Raw genomic sequence first — 18,700 nt, forward strand, 5'->3', positions numbered from 1 at the left:
TATCTTAAGGTTCCCTATTGGTGGGCAGGAAATATATAAATCACAATTTTTATGGAGGTGTTACTGTATGCTTTTACCTAAAAATCCAGTAGAATTCTAAGTTATTTCCCATATTTTTGAAAAATGTATTATTTTTATTTGAAAGGCAGAGTGACAGGCAATCTTCCATGCACTGGTTCCTTCCCTAAATGGCCACTCAAATGGCACCAACAGCTGGGGATGGGCAAGCTGAAGACAGGAGCCAGGAATCCCATCTGCATCTCCCCCATAGGTGGCGGGGATCCACTGCCTTCCCAGGAGCATTAGCAGGAAGCTGAATCAGAAGCAGAGGAGCTGGGTCTCAAATCTGTACCTACCTTCCAAGTGGCAGCCTAACCTGCTGCACCATAACACCCACCCCCATACCCCAAATTTACATATATAACATGTACATACTGAAAATGCATATAGCATTTCCATTAGGAGACAAGTGCTAATTATCACTAATAACAAAAATACCTTATACTTAAAAAAAAGTTTTATAATACTGTATAATCAAATAATCTAAGCATTTCGCTGCATTTGCACGTGGAACCTTGTGACTCTCCTGTGCTTCTTTGTGTGCTGTAGTGCTTCCCTCTGGCTCCTCGCCTCTGCCCGTCATTACATGTTGATCTTCCCAGGACTCCGTAGTTGACCATCCTCATGCTCCATCAGGGCCATTTCATTCACTTGCATCATCTTCCCTGCTACTGCCGTTTCCATACTAGCTATTCCGTTTCTTTATCTACAGCACGACTTCTGGGCCAGGGCTCCAAAGGTGACAGCTTCCTCAAACTCAACCACCAGGCTCCAAAAGTGATTTTTGTCCCCCATCACTTGATCCCTTCCTCGCTGAGCTCCAGCCATACCCCTGCTGCCTCAGGACTTTTACACTGCTCTTCAGGAAATTAAGTGCTTAGGATCCTTCCCCCAGATAGCCTGAGGACTCATACAGAGAGGTTTTCCATGACCATCTCTCTAGGAGCACCCCTGTTCCCTCTCCTTTATTTTTTTCAGTGCCCTTGTTTCCGCCTACCATTATATATGTCTTTGTTGACTGTCTCCTTTGCAAAAGTATAAATTCAACAGGAGCAGAATGTGTGTCAATTTCAGTCTTGACACTAGGTACATAAGTTGGGGCTCAACATATTTTTGTTAAATGACAACTTATAGTCTTTATCCCTGTCCCAGACTTCTCTCTTTGTGTGTTCTAGTCCCATAAAGAGCTCACTCATCTATTCAACAAACCACTCCCCTCAAAAATCAGCATGTCATTGGTGCGGACTTCCTAGAACTCCCTCAAGGCAGTATTTGCTGGTGTACCTGGAACCGAGTCTGAAGCAGGACTACAGACAGAGGCCTGCCCTATTCTTGTCCTGTTCTAGCGCTGTGCCATTCCAGGAGAACCTTCAGACCAGCACGTGGGGCAGTCTAACCTGCAGGTCCAAGCTCTGTCCATCCCCCAAAGCCTAGGGGTACCCACACACAGCTTGGTCTGCCATTAAGAGAATGGGGAAGAGGTTTGGAATCGGGCTGACTAGACGAAGTCTAAGGTCCTGCATACTTCGTTTGTAATCTAGAAGTGCAGGTAGGTTGAACTCTGCATGGGCACATCCTGTTGGCCCCAGGGAGGAAGGCACAACTGGAGGAGGGTGGAATTAGAGCCTTCTAAAGAGCAAGGACAAGGAGGCAGCTGTCACCTGACCTGAGCAGCACCACCTGGGATAAACTGCAGTAAAAGGTAGATATAGATGAAGAGTGAAGTCCACATAGCATACTTCTTCCTCCCATTCCAGAAAACCCAGGATTTAAGTTTTATGCCTCAAGAGCCATCAATGTGTAGATTCAGAAACCTTGGGTAGAAATCTTATCAGAAACTGGAGTTGGGGTCAGCATTGTGGTGCAATGGGTTAAGTCACTGCTTATGATGTTGGTATCCCATATTAAGTGCCAGCTGAGTCCTGGCTGCTCCACTTCCAATCTACCTTCCTGCTAAGGTGCCTAGGAGGAAGTGGGGGATGGCCCAAGTGCTTGGATCCTTGCCACTCGTGTTAGAGACCAGGATGGAATTCCTAACTCCTGTCCTAGACCTAGATATTGTGGCCATTTGAGGAGTAAACCAGCAGCTGAAAGATACATCTCCCTCTGTGTGTGTCAATCTGCCTTTCAAATAAATAAATCCTTAAAAAAAAAAAAAAAACAAACCTGGATTTCACCAAAATGTAAAACTTTTGTTCTTTGTAAGATACTATTATTAAGAGGATAGAAGGTCACAGTAAATACTAGAAGAAGAGAAACACTGTATTTTCAAATCATGTATCTGTTTAAAAAGACTTATTTGAAAAGGAGAGAGAGAGAGAGAGAAATCTTCCAGCTGCTGGTTCATTCCCCCAAACTACCGTGGTGGTTGGGGCTGGGCAGGCTAAACCCAGGAGCCTGGAACTCCATGCAGGTCTCCCACAGGCATGGCAAGGGCCTAAGCACTTGAGCCATCATCTGCTTTCCCAGGTGCATTAGCAGGGAGCTAGATCTGAAGTAGAACAGCTAGGACTCGAAGCAGTGCTCATTTGGGATACTTATGTCACAGGCAGGGCTTAACCTGCTGTACCTCAATGCCAGCCCCTCAAATCGTGTATCTGTTAAAGGACTTGTATCCAAAATATATAAAGAACTCTCAACACTCATTAAAAATAATAGATGACCCAAAATTTTCACTATATTCTCAAAGGAATCTGGGTCCTCCCAAAAATATTAATGACCACTCATTTATAGACCCTGGAGTAGTCAGAGATTCAGCAAAAGCCAAACCCGGAGAAAGGATCTCAGGGCAGGGCCCAAGCTCCCTGTATTGGAAACCTGCCTTGTGACATGTTTCAGAGTCTATTCCTCTAAAGATGACGGTGTTTCATCAAGTACAGAAGCAGCCAGGGGCCAGTCTGTCTTCATTCCAGTCTTCCCTGGGGGTCTGAGATGGGCCACATCACCTCTAGGAGCTTGCTTCCTCTTGCACAAGGCCAAGTGCTGATGGCACAATTTCTGTAGTTCTTCTAATGTGACACGTCAAAAATAAAGTCGTTAGCCCTGCTGGAGGGAATAAGGTTTATACATAGTCATTATTTATCCCAGAAATATTTGTCACCTGGGTACTCTGGCTCAAACATTTGTTAGAGGGTGAACAAGGCTCAGTAACTTCTTCTGGATATCCAAGTTTAATAGATCTCTCTCTCTCTCTCTCTCTCTCTCTCTCTCACACACACACACACACACACACAGAGGAAACAGGCAATCACAAAATAAGAATAAAGTCCCTTGATTGATAAATCCAGGGAAGACAGAAAAGGAACATTGACCTGGTCTTGTGGGATCAGGCAGGGATTCCTAGAACAAGTTGGGTTTGAGACCAGAAGAGTGCAGAGAAAGAGATGCCGCTGGAAGTGTTACAAGCGCAGGGAAGTGGAGAGAGCTCCAAGTGAGGAGGCAGATCAGGGATGAGCTGCTCACAAACCACACAGCAGTTTCACCGCGTGCTGAGGGTCTCGGGTTTTACATTAGAGTGCTGTGGAGGGATGGGCCTCTCACTAAGATCATTCCAGCTGCAGCTAGGGAGGACAGACTGAAGGGTGAAGGGGATCAAAGTAGGAAAGAGGAGACTCATTAGAAGGTCATTTCCGGAAGCCAGACATGGTCTAGATAATTGCAGCTAACAGTCTGAGCCCCATTATCTCATTTAATCTGTGCAGCTTTGTAAGGGAGATATAATGACCCCCACTTACAGATGGGGAATCCAAAGTAATTGGCCAGAGTTGCGTGATAAGTGGTGGCTAGACAAGGCTCGTGAGGTAGACGGATTTGTGAAGCATTTAGCAAGTAGTGTGGGCATGACTGGATGGCTAATTATGCAGTTAATATTCACTACTGACTTAGGGAGAGGGGCTACGGGAGCAGGAGTTAAACATGATATGCAAGTTTCTGCAAGAGAAGCAGGTGGGGAGTGGAGGAACAGGGCGAGGCTGGGTTTGATCTGAGGGTGCGGAGCCATTCCCAAGTGGAGCTCTCCAGAGGGCAGCTGCAGAGGCTGGTGTAAAACTCAAAGTGAGATTGGGGTGTCACTGGGCTCATTCTCTCCCAGAAGGAAAAATAAGCAAAATTACCTTTGCAGAATCTGAAAATGATGCAAACTTTGGAAACAAAACATCTAGAAAAACAGAGGATGGTATTTCCCACAGAGCCATTTAGTTCATTGTTACAGGGTCATGTCCTTCACTAAGGTCTTGAAGTTGCCAATCCACTACTCCACTGCACAGGGTGTCTAACCATGCTTCCTGAGCCCCCTTTTCTCCTCCGGCAGGGAACTTCTGAAATGGGGCAGAACTATTTAGCTTCTTAGCACTTCAGTTCACTCAGCAGGGTTCAAATGGCCTTAGAACACAGCCCTAACCTACCCCTAGCCTCCTAGAGACTGGCTCACTCAGAGGTAAATTTGCTCAATAATAATGATAATGGTGAAATATTAGCATACCAAACACCCTTAGAGGGGAGGCTACACTTCCCCAGATGAGCGGGCCTTTTCCTTTAACTTTCCTTCCCTGCCAGCAAAAATGCTGAACTTGCAGAAAGGAGAAAGAATTTTAAAAATTTTGACAAAGTCTTCCAAGTCTTAGCTGTAGAGTTAATCACAATTTTTCTTCCATATTTGTATTTATCCCAAATGTAAAGCATTTTCACTCCCTATTTCTCCTTAGGCTGGGCCTCCATTAACAAAAAAGCTTCCTAAGAGAAAATGACTTGTAAGTAATTTAAAAATTGTTGCCTCGCCCTGTTGATACATAATCATTGCCTTAGGCAGACTGTGCCTCTGTGTCATGAACAGAGAGCCTTTAACAGCTTCTAAGAGGTATCTCTGTTCAGGGAACCCAATCCTAGTTTAGAAGCTGTTTTAGTATTCTTGATGGTTACCCCAAAATATCTCCTTAGAGTCACAAGGCTTTCTCTCATTTTTCCTTTTGGATGTGGAGTCCCGCCCCCCTTCTCCCAAGCTAATGAGTCATCCATGCCAAATGTTTCCATGATGCTTTGCCGCCAGCATATCCTTCTGAGGAAGCCATCCAAGTTTTTGTGTCCTCCCAAGATACAGGTGGCTCTCTCGGCAGGCTCCAGACACTCGCTGTGCACTCACTCTGTGCAGACCGCATCAATGTAATGACAGTCACCCCCAATGTAAGGAATGTGATGAAGATCCCTGGATTACTAACACAGTTCTCAGGTGGTCTTGATTTTAAAAATTATACTTTTAATTATAGAATATTGTTAGAATAATACAGATGTAGATAGACATTAGGATAACTGTCACCAATACCATAAGGAGAACTTGCTCTACATACTTACTTGTCCATTCACTCTCCACAACCATAGGAAACAGGCACAGAGTGTTCAGGGCGTGTGCAGAAGCAGCCAGGGACGTGGGAGCAGAAGGCATGCAAAACACGTTAGCGAAGGGAGTCTGCTGCTTAACTTCTACACAAAGTTCAGCACAGCAACCGCACAGAAACTGGCAGGACGGAGAGGCGGGGCAGGTGCAGCTCTTGCCCTTCCGATTTCCCAGCGGGAATGCACAGGTATGGAGAGGTGACTGGGCACTTAGCAGCCTCTTCTTGAGCCCCTTACTTCTAAGGAGCCAAAAGCAGCAGCAGGAACAAGCCGGCATGAAGCGAGAAGAGCGGGGCACAGGGGTGAAGTAAGAGTGAGGTCATGGAGCTTCTGCCTTCTACGGCCACTCCTAACCCTGTTGCTGTAGTGGCTGACAGCAGCGGCAGGAGAACCGTGATGTTCATTAAAACCAGCAACACTGATGTGGAAAAAGACATACTTGATTCTGGTTACCAAGAACACGTAAGTCACCCAACAAAGGATGAACACCCACGGTCTGCTAGATTTTGTAGAACAAAAACACATGCTTCCTGCCCAAATCTGATTTAAAGAGTGGCAAACGTGAAGACGCCCTCTTGGTGGGGGTGTTTTGTTATCTTTGAGGTTGTGTCCCTTGCGAGTGATGGAGCCCCATAAAGCTGTGGGTCACCGTAGTGTACAATGCACTACTGTACACCACAGGAGAGAACACCAGCTCCTTTAGCACCAAATCCCAAGCAGCTATGGCAAAAACGTTTTTAAAAATGTTACAGCATTCAGAGTATAAAGCACAGTAGAAATAAACCGGGGCACTCTGGAAGTACTCCTTACTCCAGTTCCATCTCCTGGACACCGACTCCCCCTCACCCCTGTGTGTGTGGATGAGCGTCACCATTAGGAAATTTCTTAATTCCTGCTGTGGCTGAGATAAAGGGAACTGACACTACGGGGCTTAAACTGGGTCAACTCTTACTTTAACCATTTACAACTGTAGTCTGGGAGGTCAGAAATACATTCTTACCTAGGTTTATGAATTGCTCTGACTAGGCCAGAGTTCTTCAATACTATGGAAGCTAATTCAGTCTGAGAATAGGACATTCAACCTGTATGTCCAGTCGTCATCTCCCATAACTGAAGGATGCATACAAACAAGTGCTTAGTTCTACGCAGAGACAAGCCTCACAGGACAGTGCACACTGGAGACACGACATTGCTCACGCTGGAGTTATGTCTGTAGTTCTAGCATGTGATCCACATCGTCCAAGAGCATGCTAATTCTGTGCAAATTCAGTTTCTGCTATCAGAAAAACCACAGGAATACATGTCACTGTACATACACATGCTCTTATGCAAGCTATGAAGAACTTGGGATGTGGCCCTTATCAAATCCTAGAGTTAGCAACACAGGGAGAACGGAGCTTAACGGCTGGTGGGGAAAGGACACAGAAATGGCCTGTGTTCCCTGGGAAAGGACTCTGGCTTCCTTCCTGAAGGGGTCAGTTCCACTTGCTCCTCACACTCCAGCACTTGTGGTCCTGTTTTTCCTTGGAAAGATCTTCCCTACAATGTTCCCTACAGGACTTCCCAAAGAACATTTATATACCTGATAAATGGCAAAAACAACAGTGGCATCTCTTGCTAAAGATAGGTCCTTGGTCCCCAGACCCATTTCTCACTTTTCCTTTCACACAGTCTCTTGAGTTACCTTTCACAAAGATGCAAGCTTTAAACAGGTTAATCAGAAACAATGGGGAGGAAAGTTAACAGTAACTGCCTTCATCGTGCAGAAGTCTGCTCTCAGGAAGATGGAAAATGTAAATGTGTGAGCCCTTTGGAAGGGAAGACGCGTGTGCCCAGCTACTGTGGTGTGTGAACAGGCGTGGCAGTTCAGGCCCGGCCTCTGGTTGCCTTTTCCCAACCCTACTACAGCCCCACATTTCTGCGAGCAGAGTTCCTTGAGCCAAGGATGGTCAAAGATCGATTTCATTTCTAGCCCCAAGCAGTATCTGTCTGGTGCTCTTCAGAATTCCAGTTACTTGTGGGGGCTGATTTTGATGAAATACTCCACTGAGTAATAAAAATCACACTATTCCAGGGGAGGGGATAACATCCCCAGACCCAAATGGCTCGTCTCATTTGATGTTTTAAACCATGGCCCACGACTCGGAAAGTCACTGTGGTAAAAGTAGCCCAGTCTCAAGGGAGCTCACGGATAGCCAATAAAAGTGTACCTTCAAACAAAAGCAGTCCACGGTCACGGTCAGTCAGTGTGCACTCTCTTGTGTTTGATAAGAGCGGAGCTCCGGCTGAAACTCTTCTCGCATTCGGTACACTCGTAGGGCTTCTCTCCCGTGTGAACGCGCTGATGTGTGATGAGGTTGGAGCTCTGCGTGAAGCCTTTTCCACACTGCACACACTCGTAGGGCTTCTCCCCCGTGTGTGTTCTCTGGTGTTTAATGAGATCTGACCTCTCGCCGAAGCTTCGCCAACACTCGTTGCATTCGTAGGGCTTTTCTCCAGTGTGAATTTTCTGGTGCGTGATGAGATGTGAGCTCCGGCTGAAGCTCTTCCCGCAAGCGTTGCACTCGTAGGGCTTCTCCCCGGTGTGGGTTCTCTGGTGCTGCACCAGGTGTGAGATGCGGCTGAAGTTCTCCCCGCATTCGTTGCAGTGGTACGGTTTCTCCCCGGTGTGGGCTCTGCGATGGCGGACCAGGTCGGAGTTCTGGCTGAAATTCTTCCCACACTCGTCACACTTGTAGGGCCTCTCCCCCGTGTGGACCCGGTAGTGTTTGATGAGATCAGATCTCTCGCTGAAGCCTCGTCCGCATTCGTTGCACTCATACGGCTTCTCACCTGTGTGGGTCCTCTGGTGCTGAGCCAGGTGGGAGCTGCGGCTGAAGCTCTTCCCACACTCCTCGCACTCGTAGGGCTTCTCCCCACTGTGGGTCCTTTGGTGCTGGATGAGGTGAGAGAGCCGGCAGAAACTTTTCCCGCACTCGTTACACTTGTGAGGCTTCTCTCCTGTGTGGATTGTCTGATGCTGAATGAGGTGAGAGCTCCTGCCAAAACTTTTCCCACACTCGTTACAGTCATAGGGCCTCTCCCCAGTGTGTGTTCTCTGATGCTGAATGAGGTGTGAGCTCCGACTGAAGCCCTTCCCACATTCGTAGCACTTGTAGGGTCTGTCTCCGGTGTGAGTTTTCTGGTGCCGGTTAAGGTCTGAGATCTGGCTGAAGGCCTTCCCACAGTGGGAACATATGTGGTACCGGATCCCCGTGTGGACTTCTTTGTGGACCAGCAGGTCGGTGACTTGCTGGAGAGGATAGCTTACCCACTCTTCTGCCGTTAAGTCTCCCCACTGTCTTTCTGCCCTGTCCCCGCTTTCAAAGGCCTCCTCGCTTTCAGGGTTTTCCTCGGCACTGCCAACAGGTCTTTCAGATGTCGTCCCAAATTCGACATCTTCGCTAATCTCTTGCTTTGGGTTCACCTCATTCTCACTCCTGATCTCAAAATCTGTAATAGAGAGTAAACAGTAGGACTGGTAAGTGCACAAAATAATCTTCACTGCGTGCCAGGAACACAGTTACTGCATTCATTTCCACAGCCATCCTGAGAGTCAGCCATTATCACGAAAAAACCCGGAACTCAATCAAGTGCGATGACTTGCCCAAGGTAAATGGTACAGCCAGAATCCAAACCCAAGTCCATCTGCTAAGTTCATCCCCTGCATCAAAACTGATAGCTCTTTAAGAAAACTGTGTGTATTCCAGGTGTTGTAACAAAACAACCAGGAACAGAAAATACAAGAGACTCTAAATTAGAATCTCTGAAACCCAAGAGCCTCGATATTTGTGTGTGTTTTATTTTTAGCTTATTAAGCCTTCATCATTAGCATCATATATTGTTTACTAAGAACTTAATAGGCTAGTATGGAAAAAAAAAAAAAAAACACAGATTTTGCTTAACAGGCTAATCCTCCGCCTTGTGGCGCCGGCACACCGGGTTCTAGTCCCGATTGGGGCGCCGGATTCTATCCCGCTTGCCCCTCTTCCAGGCCAGCTCTCTGCTATGGCCCGGGAAGGCAGTGGAGGATGGCCCAAGTCCTTGGGCCCTGCCACCCGCATGGGAGACCAGGAGAAGCACCTGGCTCCTGGCTTCGGATCAGCGCGATGTGCCGGCCGCAGCGGCCATTGGAGGGTGAACCAACGGCAAAAAGGAAGACCTTTCTCTCTGTCTCTCTCTCTCTCACTATCCACTCTGCCTATAAAAACAAAAACAAAAACACAGATTTTTAGCTATCCATGTCGTGTTGTCTTAGTTGACAGAAAAAATGACCACTGAATGTTACTTCTTAGTGGGCTTTTAATGAATGTAGGGATGGGAAGGTTGGAGAAGGCAAAAAAAGATGTCTCGGAATTTTCTGGGTATTGTCTAAGTATATTTCAAATATAATCTTCAAATGAAAGTCAAAATGTACAACCACTATTCACAAGGAACTCTGTACCAGACACTGCATTTTCTGAACTGGCTTTCTTAGTTCATTGTACAGAATGAGGGTAGGAGGTATATGTCGGGGGAAGAGGATCCGTGGGCGAATCAGTGTGGTGACTGGTGCATACCAATCCGCAGTGCCTGGTAACACACACTTTCAAAGTTCCCAGACGTCCTGAGGTGTTTAACCTCTCCCGGACTCATTTAGGCAACAAAACAGTTGTCAGTGCTTCCATCCTTCGGACATCCTCCTTGGGCTGGACAGTAGAAATGTAAATTGGTACTTTTAAAGTTCTTATTTCTGTTGGATTGAGTGTGATATATGGGTTCAAACAAAGATCCAGGGCACTTGGGACATCAGAAAAAGTCCAAGTCAAAAAGGAAGTCCTGGGCTGGGCACTGTGGCCCCTGCCACTTGGGATGCCTGCATGCCACATCTGACTGCCAGTTCAACTCCCTGCCGGCGTGCCTGGGAAGCGGCAGATGCCGGCGCAAATACCTGAGTGCCTGCCGCCTACGCGGGAGACCTGGTGGTTCCTGGCACTTGGCTTCTGCTTCACCAGCCTTGACTGTTGCAGTCACTTGGTGAGTTAAACCAGAGGATGGAAGATCTCTCTCTCTCGCTCTCACTCTGTCACTCTGCTTTTCAAATACTTTTTTTTTTTTAAATAAAGGAATACCTCAGAGTCATCTTTTGTCCTGGGAAAAGCTATTGAAACAGAGATTTCAAAAAATGGGATTAGTCCTAATAAGCCATACACACTGGTGAACTGTCAAGTCTTAACAGGAGAGACGTGAGTTAAAAGACTGTGCAGTTCAAGAATACACTATTCATTCCAGGTCCAACCAGACCAAAGGATAAAGAAGACTATCAAAAAAAAAAAAAAAATGAGCTGTTCTCTCTAACAGGATTTATGCAGGATTCTCTGGAACATCATTTGACACCCCCAGAATCTATGATCAACTCTGAAACTCCTGTAGACAAGAACCAACGCAGATAAAGAACTTGAGGCAAAGTTATGGTTCTGAAGCCAATGCAAACACAAGGTGGCTGTTGCCCTCCCGTGACCTTGGATCAGAACCCATCATCTTCTAGTGCCCCAGAGTAAAAGCGCATTTAACAGGGGCATTTACGTCCTGGCAAGCACCACTGTGTCAGACCTGTTCGGTCAGCGATCTGTACAAACAGGCTGGAGCTGGCAAATGACTCAGGGCACCAGAAATCAGAGCATTTCTGAACCGTGCCAAAAGCCGGTTCCCCCCTCCTTTTAGACAATATGACCTGGATGTTCCTACACTCTAACATTTGCTCAGGGCTCAACTCAAGCCAATATCAATTCATTGCTTTAAAAATCAGACAGCTAGGCATCATTGAAAGAGCCAAGCCATTTTGACAGTCTCAAAAATGTGGGGGTGAAGAAAGGTAGAGTCTACACTCACCTAAGGAGACGACATTTCCGTAATTCTCCTGCATGACATCCCGGTAGAGGTCCCTTTGGGTAGGGTCCAGAGGTCGCCATTCTTCCCTGGTGAGGTACATGGCCATATCTTCAAATGTCACAGGTGCCTGAAATCACACAATGCTCCCTCACTACCCGGTAGCTAGGAGTCGAGTCCCAGTTCTTCTTGGAATTAGAGACATGGTTAGAAATGTTGAGGAGGCAAAGGGTATTAAGTCTGATCTGTGGAGTCAGAGAAGAAATAAGTAAAAAAGAGAGAAAGAGAGAGAGATGGTAAAGAGGGGGCAATTTATATGCCGACTGCTCTGGTCCCATGGACAGATATTCCCGCCCCACTCGGGGCAACTTGCCCCCTAGCGCTTCCCACACCTTCCCTGTAGCATCCTCCCCGAACAGCCAAATCCGACCACCAGCTGTTTTCCCGGGACCCCCGCCCCACCCCACCCTGCTCCGTTCTGCTCCACCCTCGGATGCCCCAGATAGAATCAGTCACTCCCACATCTTGTTCCCACCTCACAGCACTTAGTTGCTAGGGCAAATAGAGCACTTAGCACGTTGTGTCCCCGCTAGCCAGATCCGTCTTTCTCCCTGCAGACTGCAGGCGGGTAGAGCCGGCCCCTTTCATCTCCCTAATATCCAACGGCATACAGCAGGCGTCCAGTGTGTGTGTGTGTGTGTGTGGGGGGGGGGCTACATCGGCCAGGTTCTAGGCGCTGGGAGGCAGCATCCACCGAAGCGAGCGGATCACCAAACCCAGGGAATTGCGCACACGGGGCTTGCAGGGCAGAGCAGGGAAAGACCAGACGAGGTGGGTGCGCAGAGCCCAGGTACGCGAAGCCACCCCCAGCTTACCTGGGACCCAGCCATGAGCAGGGTGGCTGCCATCTCGGGCACAAGGACTCGCCTCCCGGGAGAGCCAGCAGGAAAAGCAGCTAGCAGACAGCGCTGAAGGAGGCGAAAAGCAGGGCGTGAGACACGCAAAACAGGCCCTGCCCACTCCCCAGGGCTGGAGTTCTGGCCGCAAGGCGGGCGGGGAGGGCCCTGGACCAGGGCGGGTCACTCTCCTCCTTGACCCCCAAGCGCGACCCGCCCTCTGGCGCTCGGCCACCAGGGGGTGGCGGCAACGCCTGAATCGACTTAGGACAGCCTCCTGGCTGGGTCCCTCCCGGGCCGGGGGTCAGCCCGACGCTGTCTCAGGGAGGAGGCGCTCAGCCCAGCCCACAGAGAGCCTCGGCTCTTCCATCTCGAGACCGGGTCCTTTCCGGCAGCTAGCTCAGCCAATCAGCGAGCGAGGCTTGCAAAACCCTTGCCAATTAGATGCCGAGTAGTATGCCCACCTCCCGCAGCGTGGCCATGCTCCCCCACCACGCCTGCGCCCGTCCCGTGGCCTGCCGGGAGTTGTAGTTCCCGTCGGAAGTACAAAGGCCAGTCCGAGGCCAAAAGCGGAGGAGGGAACAGAACAAAAGGGTTCAGAAGGAAGAGCGTCCTTCCTCGCCAGGGTGGAGTGTTTCTCGTTTTCCCCTCTTGGAGACGACGGCCCAGTTAAGACAGGGAAGCTGTCCTGCTTCTTACAGCCCTAGAAGCCTCTCTAGAGGCCGACCTTATCCGCGCCGTCGGACCTAATTGGGGTGCTGGCCGGGCTGGGCTCCGCGGGGATTAAGCCTCATCTGACAGCCCGGGCCAGAGGAGAGCAGCAGCCGCCCACTCCCCAGGGGAGACTCGGAGGCCGCGCTGCAACTTTGGGCCCCGCCCACGCACTACATCTCCCAGCAGCGCCTGCGGCGTCGCACCCGGCTCCGCAGACTACAACTCCCAGTAGGCCCTGCGCCGCCCCGCCCCACAGCGCGGTCTGCGGTCCGGCCTTGCGGGGTCGCGGTTCTGCGGCTGTTAGCCCTGTAGGGGCGTCCGACCCTCGAGCCGAGCGCTGAGTTGCGCCCATCGGAGGGGAAGCGAAAACCCCCGGGGGAGACCCGGAGCGGGGGCGGGGGGTAGGGCGGGCGGGCCGTGCTTGTCCTCCCCGGGGGCTTCTCTGGAGGGCTTGGAAGGGCTCCGTGAGGCCGCCCGCGCGAAGGCGCTCTGGGCCCCGGAGGGCCTGAGCCGAGCGGCCCCTTGGGACCTTAGCAGACCCCGTCCCGCCGAAGGTAGGAGGCCGAGAACCCGAGTTGAGGACAGACAGACTTACCTCCTCGGCCCGCAAAAGAGCCGCTGGGTAACAGCTGCAAGATCCGAGCGGTCTCCCCGGAGCCGCAGACGAGTTATTGCAGACCTCTGTTTTTGAGATCGCTGGCAGGTCCCGGAGAGCCCGGCCCCGCAGGTAGATCAGGAACCCGTGGGCTTGCGGGCTAAGTCCGGAGACCCTGCGCGGACCCCGGGTTCTCAGAGAAGCCCCGGGCACCTCCAGCAGCGGCGGCGGCTAAGCGGCGCTCAGCGGGGCCTCCTCGGAGCGGAAGCACTTGCAGCCTTCCCTTTCCCCAGCCAGGATGCGGGAGGTAGACAATGGGCGCCGAGCGCTAGGGAGACGCATTCTGCACGGGGAAGAGCTCGCTCGCTGCAGCCTTGGAGAGGGAAGTGATGGAAAAAGAATATAGCAGCTTACTAGGGACTCCCACCCTCTTCAAGTTATAAATATCCCCGGAACCCTGGCTCCGTGCCCGGAAGCCTGTTGTCTCTGTGCAGGAGACTTCACTCAGCCTGGGAAAGGGGCTCCGGGTTTGTTTTGTGGATGCATCCACCCACTGAGAGGCTCCATTGTTTTTCCCCCAAACATAACTCCAGGCCATGCTTTTATTAGTGAGTGTCCTGTTCCCTGTGCCCAGTTATTTATGGTGAAATCACTCAGATGTCTAAAAAGAACTAATAGGACCCTAGGCAGCCATAATGCAGACTCTCCCACTCCTACTCCTCTTCCCACCCCCCCTCTGTTGGGCTAGTTCTTGAGAACTGAACCCTCCGCGCCCATCTAAAATGCATGTGGGTGCCATGTGACCTGGAGCCCTGGAGGGCTCCCAATAGGCCACGATCCTGGGTCGGGATCCAGGCTGTATATTTCTTTGGAAAGTCAGTCTCCCGAGGCCCACTCCCTTCTCTGTTAAGTGGGAATATAATCCCATCTAAGGACTCTGCACAAAGTAGGCACTCAAATGACAGCTGCTGCTGTGGGAATCCCGCCCTTGGTGGCAGGGGAGACATCCCGGAAGACCTCGCGTGTATTTAATGGCTCAGAGCATCTGGAGGATCAGAGTGGCTTGGCCATCGTGAGGATCTGGGGGCTGGAAATTCAGATGGGACCTTTCTTTCTTTCTTTCCTTCTTTCTTTTTTTTTTTTTTTTCGACAGGCAGAGTTAGACAGTGAGAGAGACAGAGAGAAAGGTCTTCCTTCCATTGGTTCATCCCCCAATGGCTGCTTTGGCTGGCGCGCTGCACCGATCCATCTGAAGCCAGGAGCCAGGTGCTTTCTCCTGGTCTCCCATGTGGGTGCATGCTGGGTCTTAGTCCACCCGTACAAGGATGGACTGGGTCTGAGGAAAGGTAAGTGCGCCGCTCGCCCGTTCCCCAGCCTCCCGATCCCGGAGACAATCAGACGCAGCGGGGAGCCAAGTCTAGCAAGGACTCATTTACTTCGTGCGAAACAGAACCTTTTATAGCACAAAACTGCAGAGTCCTTGGGGCAGGACTAAGGACCAACCAATCACTTAAACGGTCATTTTACGGGGGGATTTCTATAGGACTAGCCCTATGTCTATACACTTGTTACTAGTTTTGTTACCTCCCCTGATGTTGCACAGCCAATTAGTTTTAGTGGTAAACAACTTTGGATTCCGCCCACCTTACTTCCTTTGGGCACCATCATGTAACTAATTTCCCCACAGGTGCAGGGCCCAAGCACTTGGGCCATCCTCCACTGCCCTCCTGGGCCACAGCAGAGAGCTGGCCTGGAGGAGGAGCAACCGGGACAAAATCCGGCCCCCGACCAGGACTAGAACCTGGGGTGCCAGTGCCGCAGGTGGAGGATTAGCCAAGTGAGCTGCGGCGCCATCCTTTTATTTTATTTTTTTAAAAAGATTTATGAAAGTCAGAGTTACAGAGAGAGGTAGAGACAGAGAGGGAGGTCTTCCATCCGCTGGTTCACTCCCCAGATGGCTGCAACAGCTGGAGCTGCACCAATCCGAAGCCAGGAGCCAGGAGCCAGGAGCCTCTTCCAGGTGCAGAGTCCCAAGGATTTGGGTCATCTTCCACTGCTATCCCAGGTGCAGAGAGCTGGATCGGAAGAGGAGCAGCCGGGACTAGAACCGGCGCCAATGTGAGATGCCAGCGCTTTAGGTCAGGGCTTTAACCCGCTGTGTCCTGAAACTGCAGGTTTCTAACTGGCCTTAAAGTGAGGTGAGAGCCTGAGTGCCCGGCCCAGCGGGGCTCCCTTCTCGTCCTTTCCCTGAGAGATTGCTTTGTAAACCTCCCTAGGCCTCGCCACCCCTCAACCCCACCCCCAGCGCTTCAAGCCTCTCTTTGTCCCCTCGCTGTTTTATTCCTCAGGCCTGGGGGGAGAGGCGGGTACAGGGCAACTCTGCAGGCCCAGCTTGGCTGCTTGCCTTCCTCTGTGCGTGCTTCTTGTCTTATTTTCACCTGGGACCCTCCAGAGGGTGGTGAAGAAAAGCTGAGAGCAGAGGGAAAAGGCCTGGCTGCACTGGGAGCCCCCGGGGGTGGAGGAGGGAGGAGGGGGAGGAAAGACAGTGGCTGAAGGGTTTCCTGTTGGATGTCGAGGGCTGGGGTCAACTGGAAGAGGAGGTGGCTTCCTGCCCCATTGTTCAGGAGTCAGGAATACTTAAGGTATGTCGGTTTTCAACAAGCACTGTGGAAGGCCCTGTTTGCTCCCCTGACGCAGCAAAGAGTGAGTGGTACAGCCCATCACTGGCGCCAGGGGCCAGGCCAGTCCCCGGGCAGGGTCTCCGTTCAGGCTTCCTATCTCTGAATTGAGGGCTCGATCAAAGACCCTTTGTATTTTCTTCAACCTGTGGACTACAGTGCCCGTAGAGCAATGCAAATGATTGGATTTTCATAAATCCTATCATGTGAGCAGCACAGTGTGTTGTCCTTTTTTGTATCAGAAGCATGAATTAGTTAGAAATGTAAAAGCATGCTTTAGTGTCTGTAATCCTGTTGTATCATCTCTTCATTTTGCAGTGGATGGGGAACCTCAAAAACTTAAAGTGGGGCTGGAGCTGTGGAGCCGCGAGTTAAGCTACTGCCTGGGACACCGGCACCCCACGTCAGAGTGCCTGGCCCAAGGCCCAGCTGCTCTGCTTCCGATCCAGCTCTCTGCTAATACTGCTTGGGAAGCAACAGACAATGGTTTAAGTACTTGAGTCTCTGCCACCCATGTGGGAGAATGGAATGGAGTTCCTGGCTCCTGGCCTCTGCCTGGCCCCGTCTCCAATGTTGCAGGCCTGTGGGCAGTGTGCCAGCAGATAGAGGATCTCTTCCCTCTCTGTCATTCTGCCTTTCAAATAAATCAATCAAGCTTAAAAAAATCAAAGTGCCGGGACTGGCGCTAAGCCTCTGTCTACTGTGCTGGCATCCGATATGGGTCCCCGGTTGATGTCCCAGCTGCTCCTCTTCCAATCCAGCTCTCTGCTATGGCCTGGAAAAGCAGCTGAAGATGGCCTAAGTGCTAGGGCCCCTGAACCTGCTTGGGGGACATGGAGGAAACACCTGGCTCCTGGCTTTGGCTCAGCCCCCAGCCCCAGCCATTGCAGCCATTTGAGGAGTGAACCAGTGGATCAAAGACCTTTGTCTCTCTCTCTCCCACTCTCTGTCTGTAACTCTACCTTCCAAATAGATAGAATCTTTTTTTAAAAAAAATCAAAGTGCCCTGGGTGGGGCTGGCATTGTGGCATAGTGGGTTAAGCCACTGCTCGTGACATGGACATCCCATACTGGAACATGGATTCAAGTCCCGGCTGCTCCACTTCTGATCCAGCTCCCTGCTAATGCATCTGGGAAAGCAGTGGAAGATGGCCCAAGTGCTTGGGCCCCTGCACCCACATGGGAGACCAAGGTGGAGTTCCTGGCTCCTGGCTTAAGTCTGGCCCAGACTTAGTTACTCTGGTCATTTGGAGACTGAACCAGCGGATGGAGGATCTCTCTTTGTCTCGCCCTGTTTGTCACTCTGCTTTTTAAATAATTTAAAAATAAATAAGTAAATAAATAAACAAAATGTCCCGGGGTTTCTCATTACCCCTGCTGGGCGTAGTGATAAGGTTCATCATTGCACAGGGAGTTGGGTGGGGGGACACACTGACCTGCAGTAGTGCTGTCCAAGTAAGGACTGAGTCTGCACTCGGGGGGGGGGGGGGGCATCACAGAGGTGATGCTGAGCAGGCTGGCAGACTGGGAGGTGGAGAAGCTGGTAGGGAAAGCATTCCCGTCTTCGAGAACAGCATGTGCGAAATCACAGAGGCGCGAAAGGGCAGCGTGCGTTCCAGAACAGCCAGGGTTGGTGATGGCTAAAGGGAAGAGCGTGGGGTGGAGAGCCGGGCAGGGTGCTGAGCGGGGACGGCCTGCCGCGGCCCCTGGCCTCCTGCCCGCCTCCGCCTCCGGCTGCTGGTCAGCGAGCTCCTGATGACAGGCAGAGCAGGGCTGGCTGGGTGGGAGGAGCAGACTGGCTCTGCAGAGGGGCGGGAGGCTCTAAGCGCCTACATTTCCGTTGGTTTTCTCCCAAGAGAACCCGTCATCTCAGTGTACACAAATTGTACTTCAAACACACAACAGCCTTCGTGTTGCTTAACCTACTCGAAGACATCAGATAGCCCTATCCAGGGGCATGGCGCTGGGGACAGGACGTCACCCCTCACGACTGCGCGAGGATTATATGTGAGCGGCAGGAGAGAAGGCCTGGCTCACGGTGGCTGGTGGCCGGCGTTACCATGGGCAGCGGTGCTCAGCCCCGCCCCAGGTGCTCTGTGAGAAGGAAGTCTGACTTCAAAGGGGCTCAGAGCACGCCTGGGGGCTTGGCTGCAAATCCGGGTTCCAGCACCTACAACCCAATGGCTCTGGGAACCCTGGTGTGCTCATTTGGTGCCACTTGGACACCTGCATCCCAGCGTGGAGTACCTGGGTTCGAGTCCTGGCTCTGCTCCCCTTTCCAGCTTCCTGTTAATGCAGACCCTGGGGGAGGAGGGCCGCAGGTGGGCGCTCAAGTTAATTGGGTCCCTGGCACCCCCGTGGGAGACATGGTTGAGTTCCCAGCTCTGGCCCTGGCCCTGGGCCAGGTATTAACGCATCTGGGAGTGAACCAGCAGACAGAATTACCCCCTTCCCACACCACT

General features: G+C 51.0%; 1 protein-coding gene across 2 annotated transcripts; it reads right to left on the bottom strand.

Moving 5' to 3' along the window:
- Positions 1-5,316: 5,316 nt before the first annotated feature.
- ZNF436 (zinc finger protein 436) lies at positions 5,317-13,683 on the bottom strand. Of its 2 annotated transcripts, XM_062190613.1 has the most exons (4): positions 13,561-13,683; positions 12,231-12,323; positions 11,359-11,485; positions 5,317-8,940 (listed from the first exon to the last, which is right to left on the bottom strand). In XM_062190613.1, exons 2-4 carry the CDS (start codon positions 12,261-12,263, stop codon positions 7,688-7,690), a joined length of 1,413 nt encoding a protein of 470 aa, XP_062046597.1. In that variant the 5' UTR covers positions 12,264-12,323; positions 13,561-13,683; the 3' UTR covers positions 5,317-7,687. The 2 variants fall into 2 exon arrangements, with proteins under 2 accessions (XP_062046597.1, XP_062046598.1); XM_062190614.1 differs by lacking the exon at positions 13,561-13,683 and having other exon boundaries at positions 11,359-11,600; positions 12,231-12,581.
- Between the last annotated feature and the right edge of the window lie 5,017 nt (positions 13,684-18,700).

The sequence above is a fragment of the Lepus europaeus genome, chromosome 5 (assembly GCF_033115175.1).
Source record: "Lepus europaeus isolate LE1 chromosome 5, mLepTim1.pri, whole genome shotgun sequence".
In the NCBI taxonomy this organism is placed as follows: domain Eukaryota; kingdom Metazoa; phylum Chordata; class Mammalia; order Lagomorpha; family Leporidae; genus Lepus; species Lepus europaeus.

What these genes read in the sequence shown, in the direction of transcription:
- ZNF436 (XM_062190613.1), bottom strand. Translation starts at nt 12,263, where the DNA reads ATGGCAGCCACCCTGCTCATGGCTGGGTCCCAG. An exon ending in TGCTCATGGCTGGGTCCCAG is followed by an intron (nt 11,486 to 12,230) that starts GTAAGCTGGGGG and finishes GTGTGATTTCAG; the next exon opens with GCACCTGTGACATTTGAAGA. An exon ending in CGGAAATGTCGTCTCCTTAG is followed by an intron (nt 8,941 to 11,358) that starts GTGAGTGTAGAC and finishes TCTCTATTACAG; the next exon opens with ATTTTGAGATCAGGAGTGAG.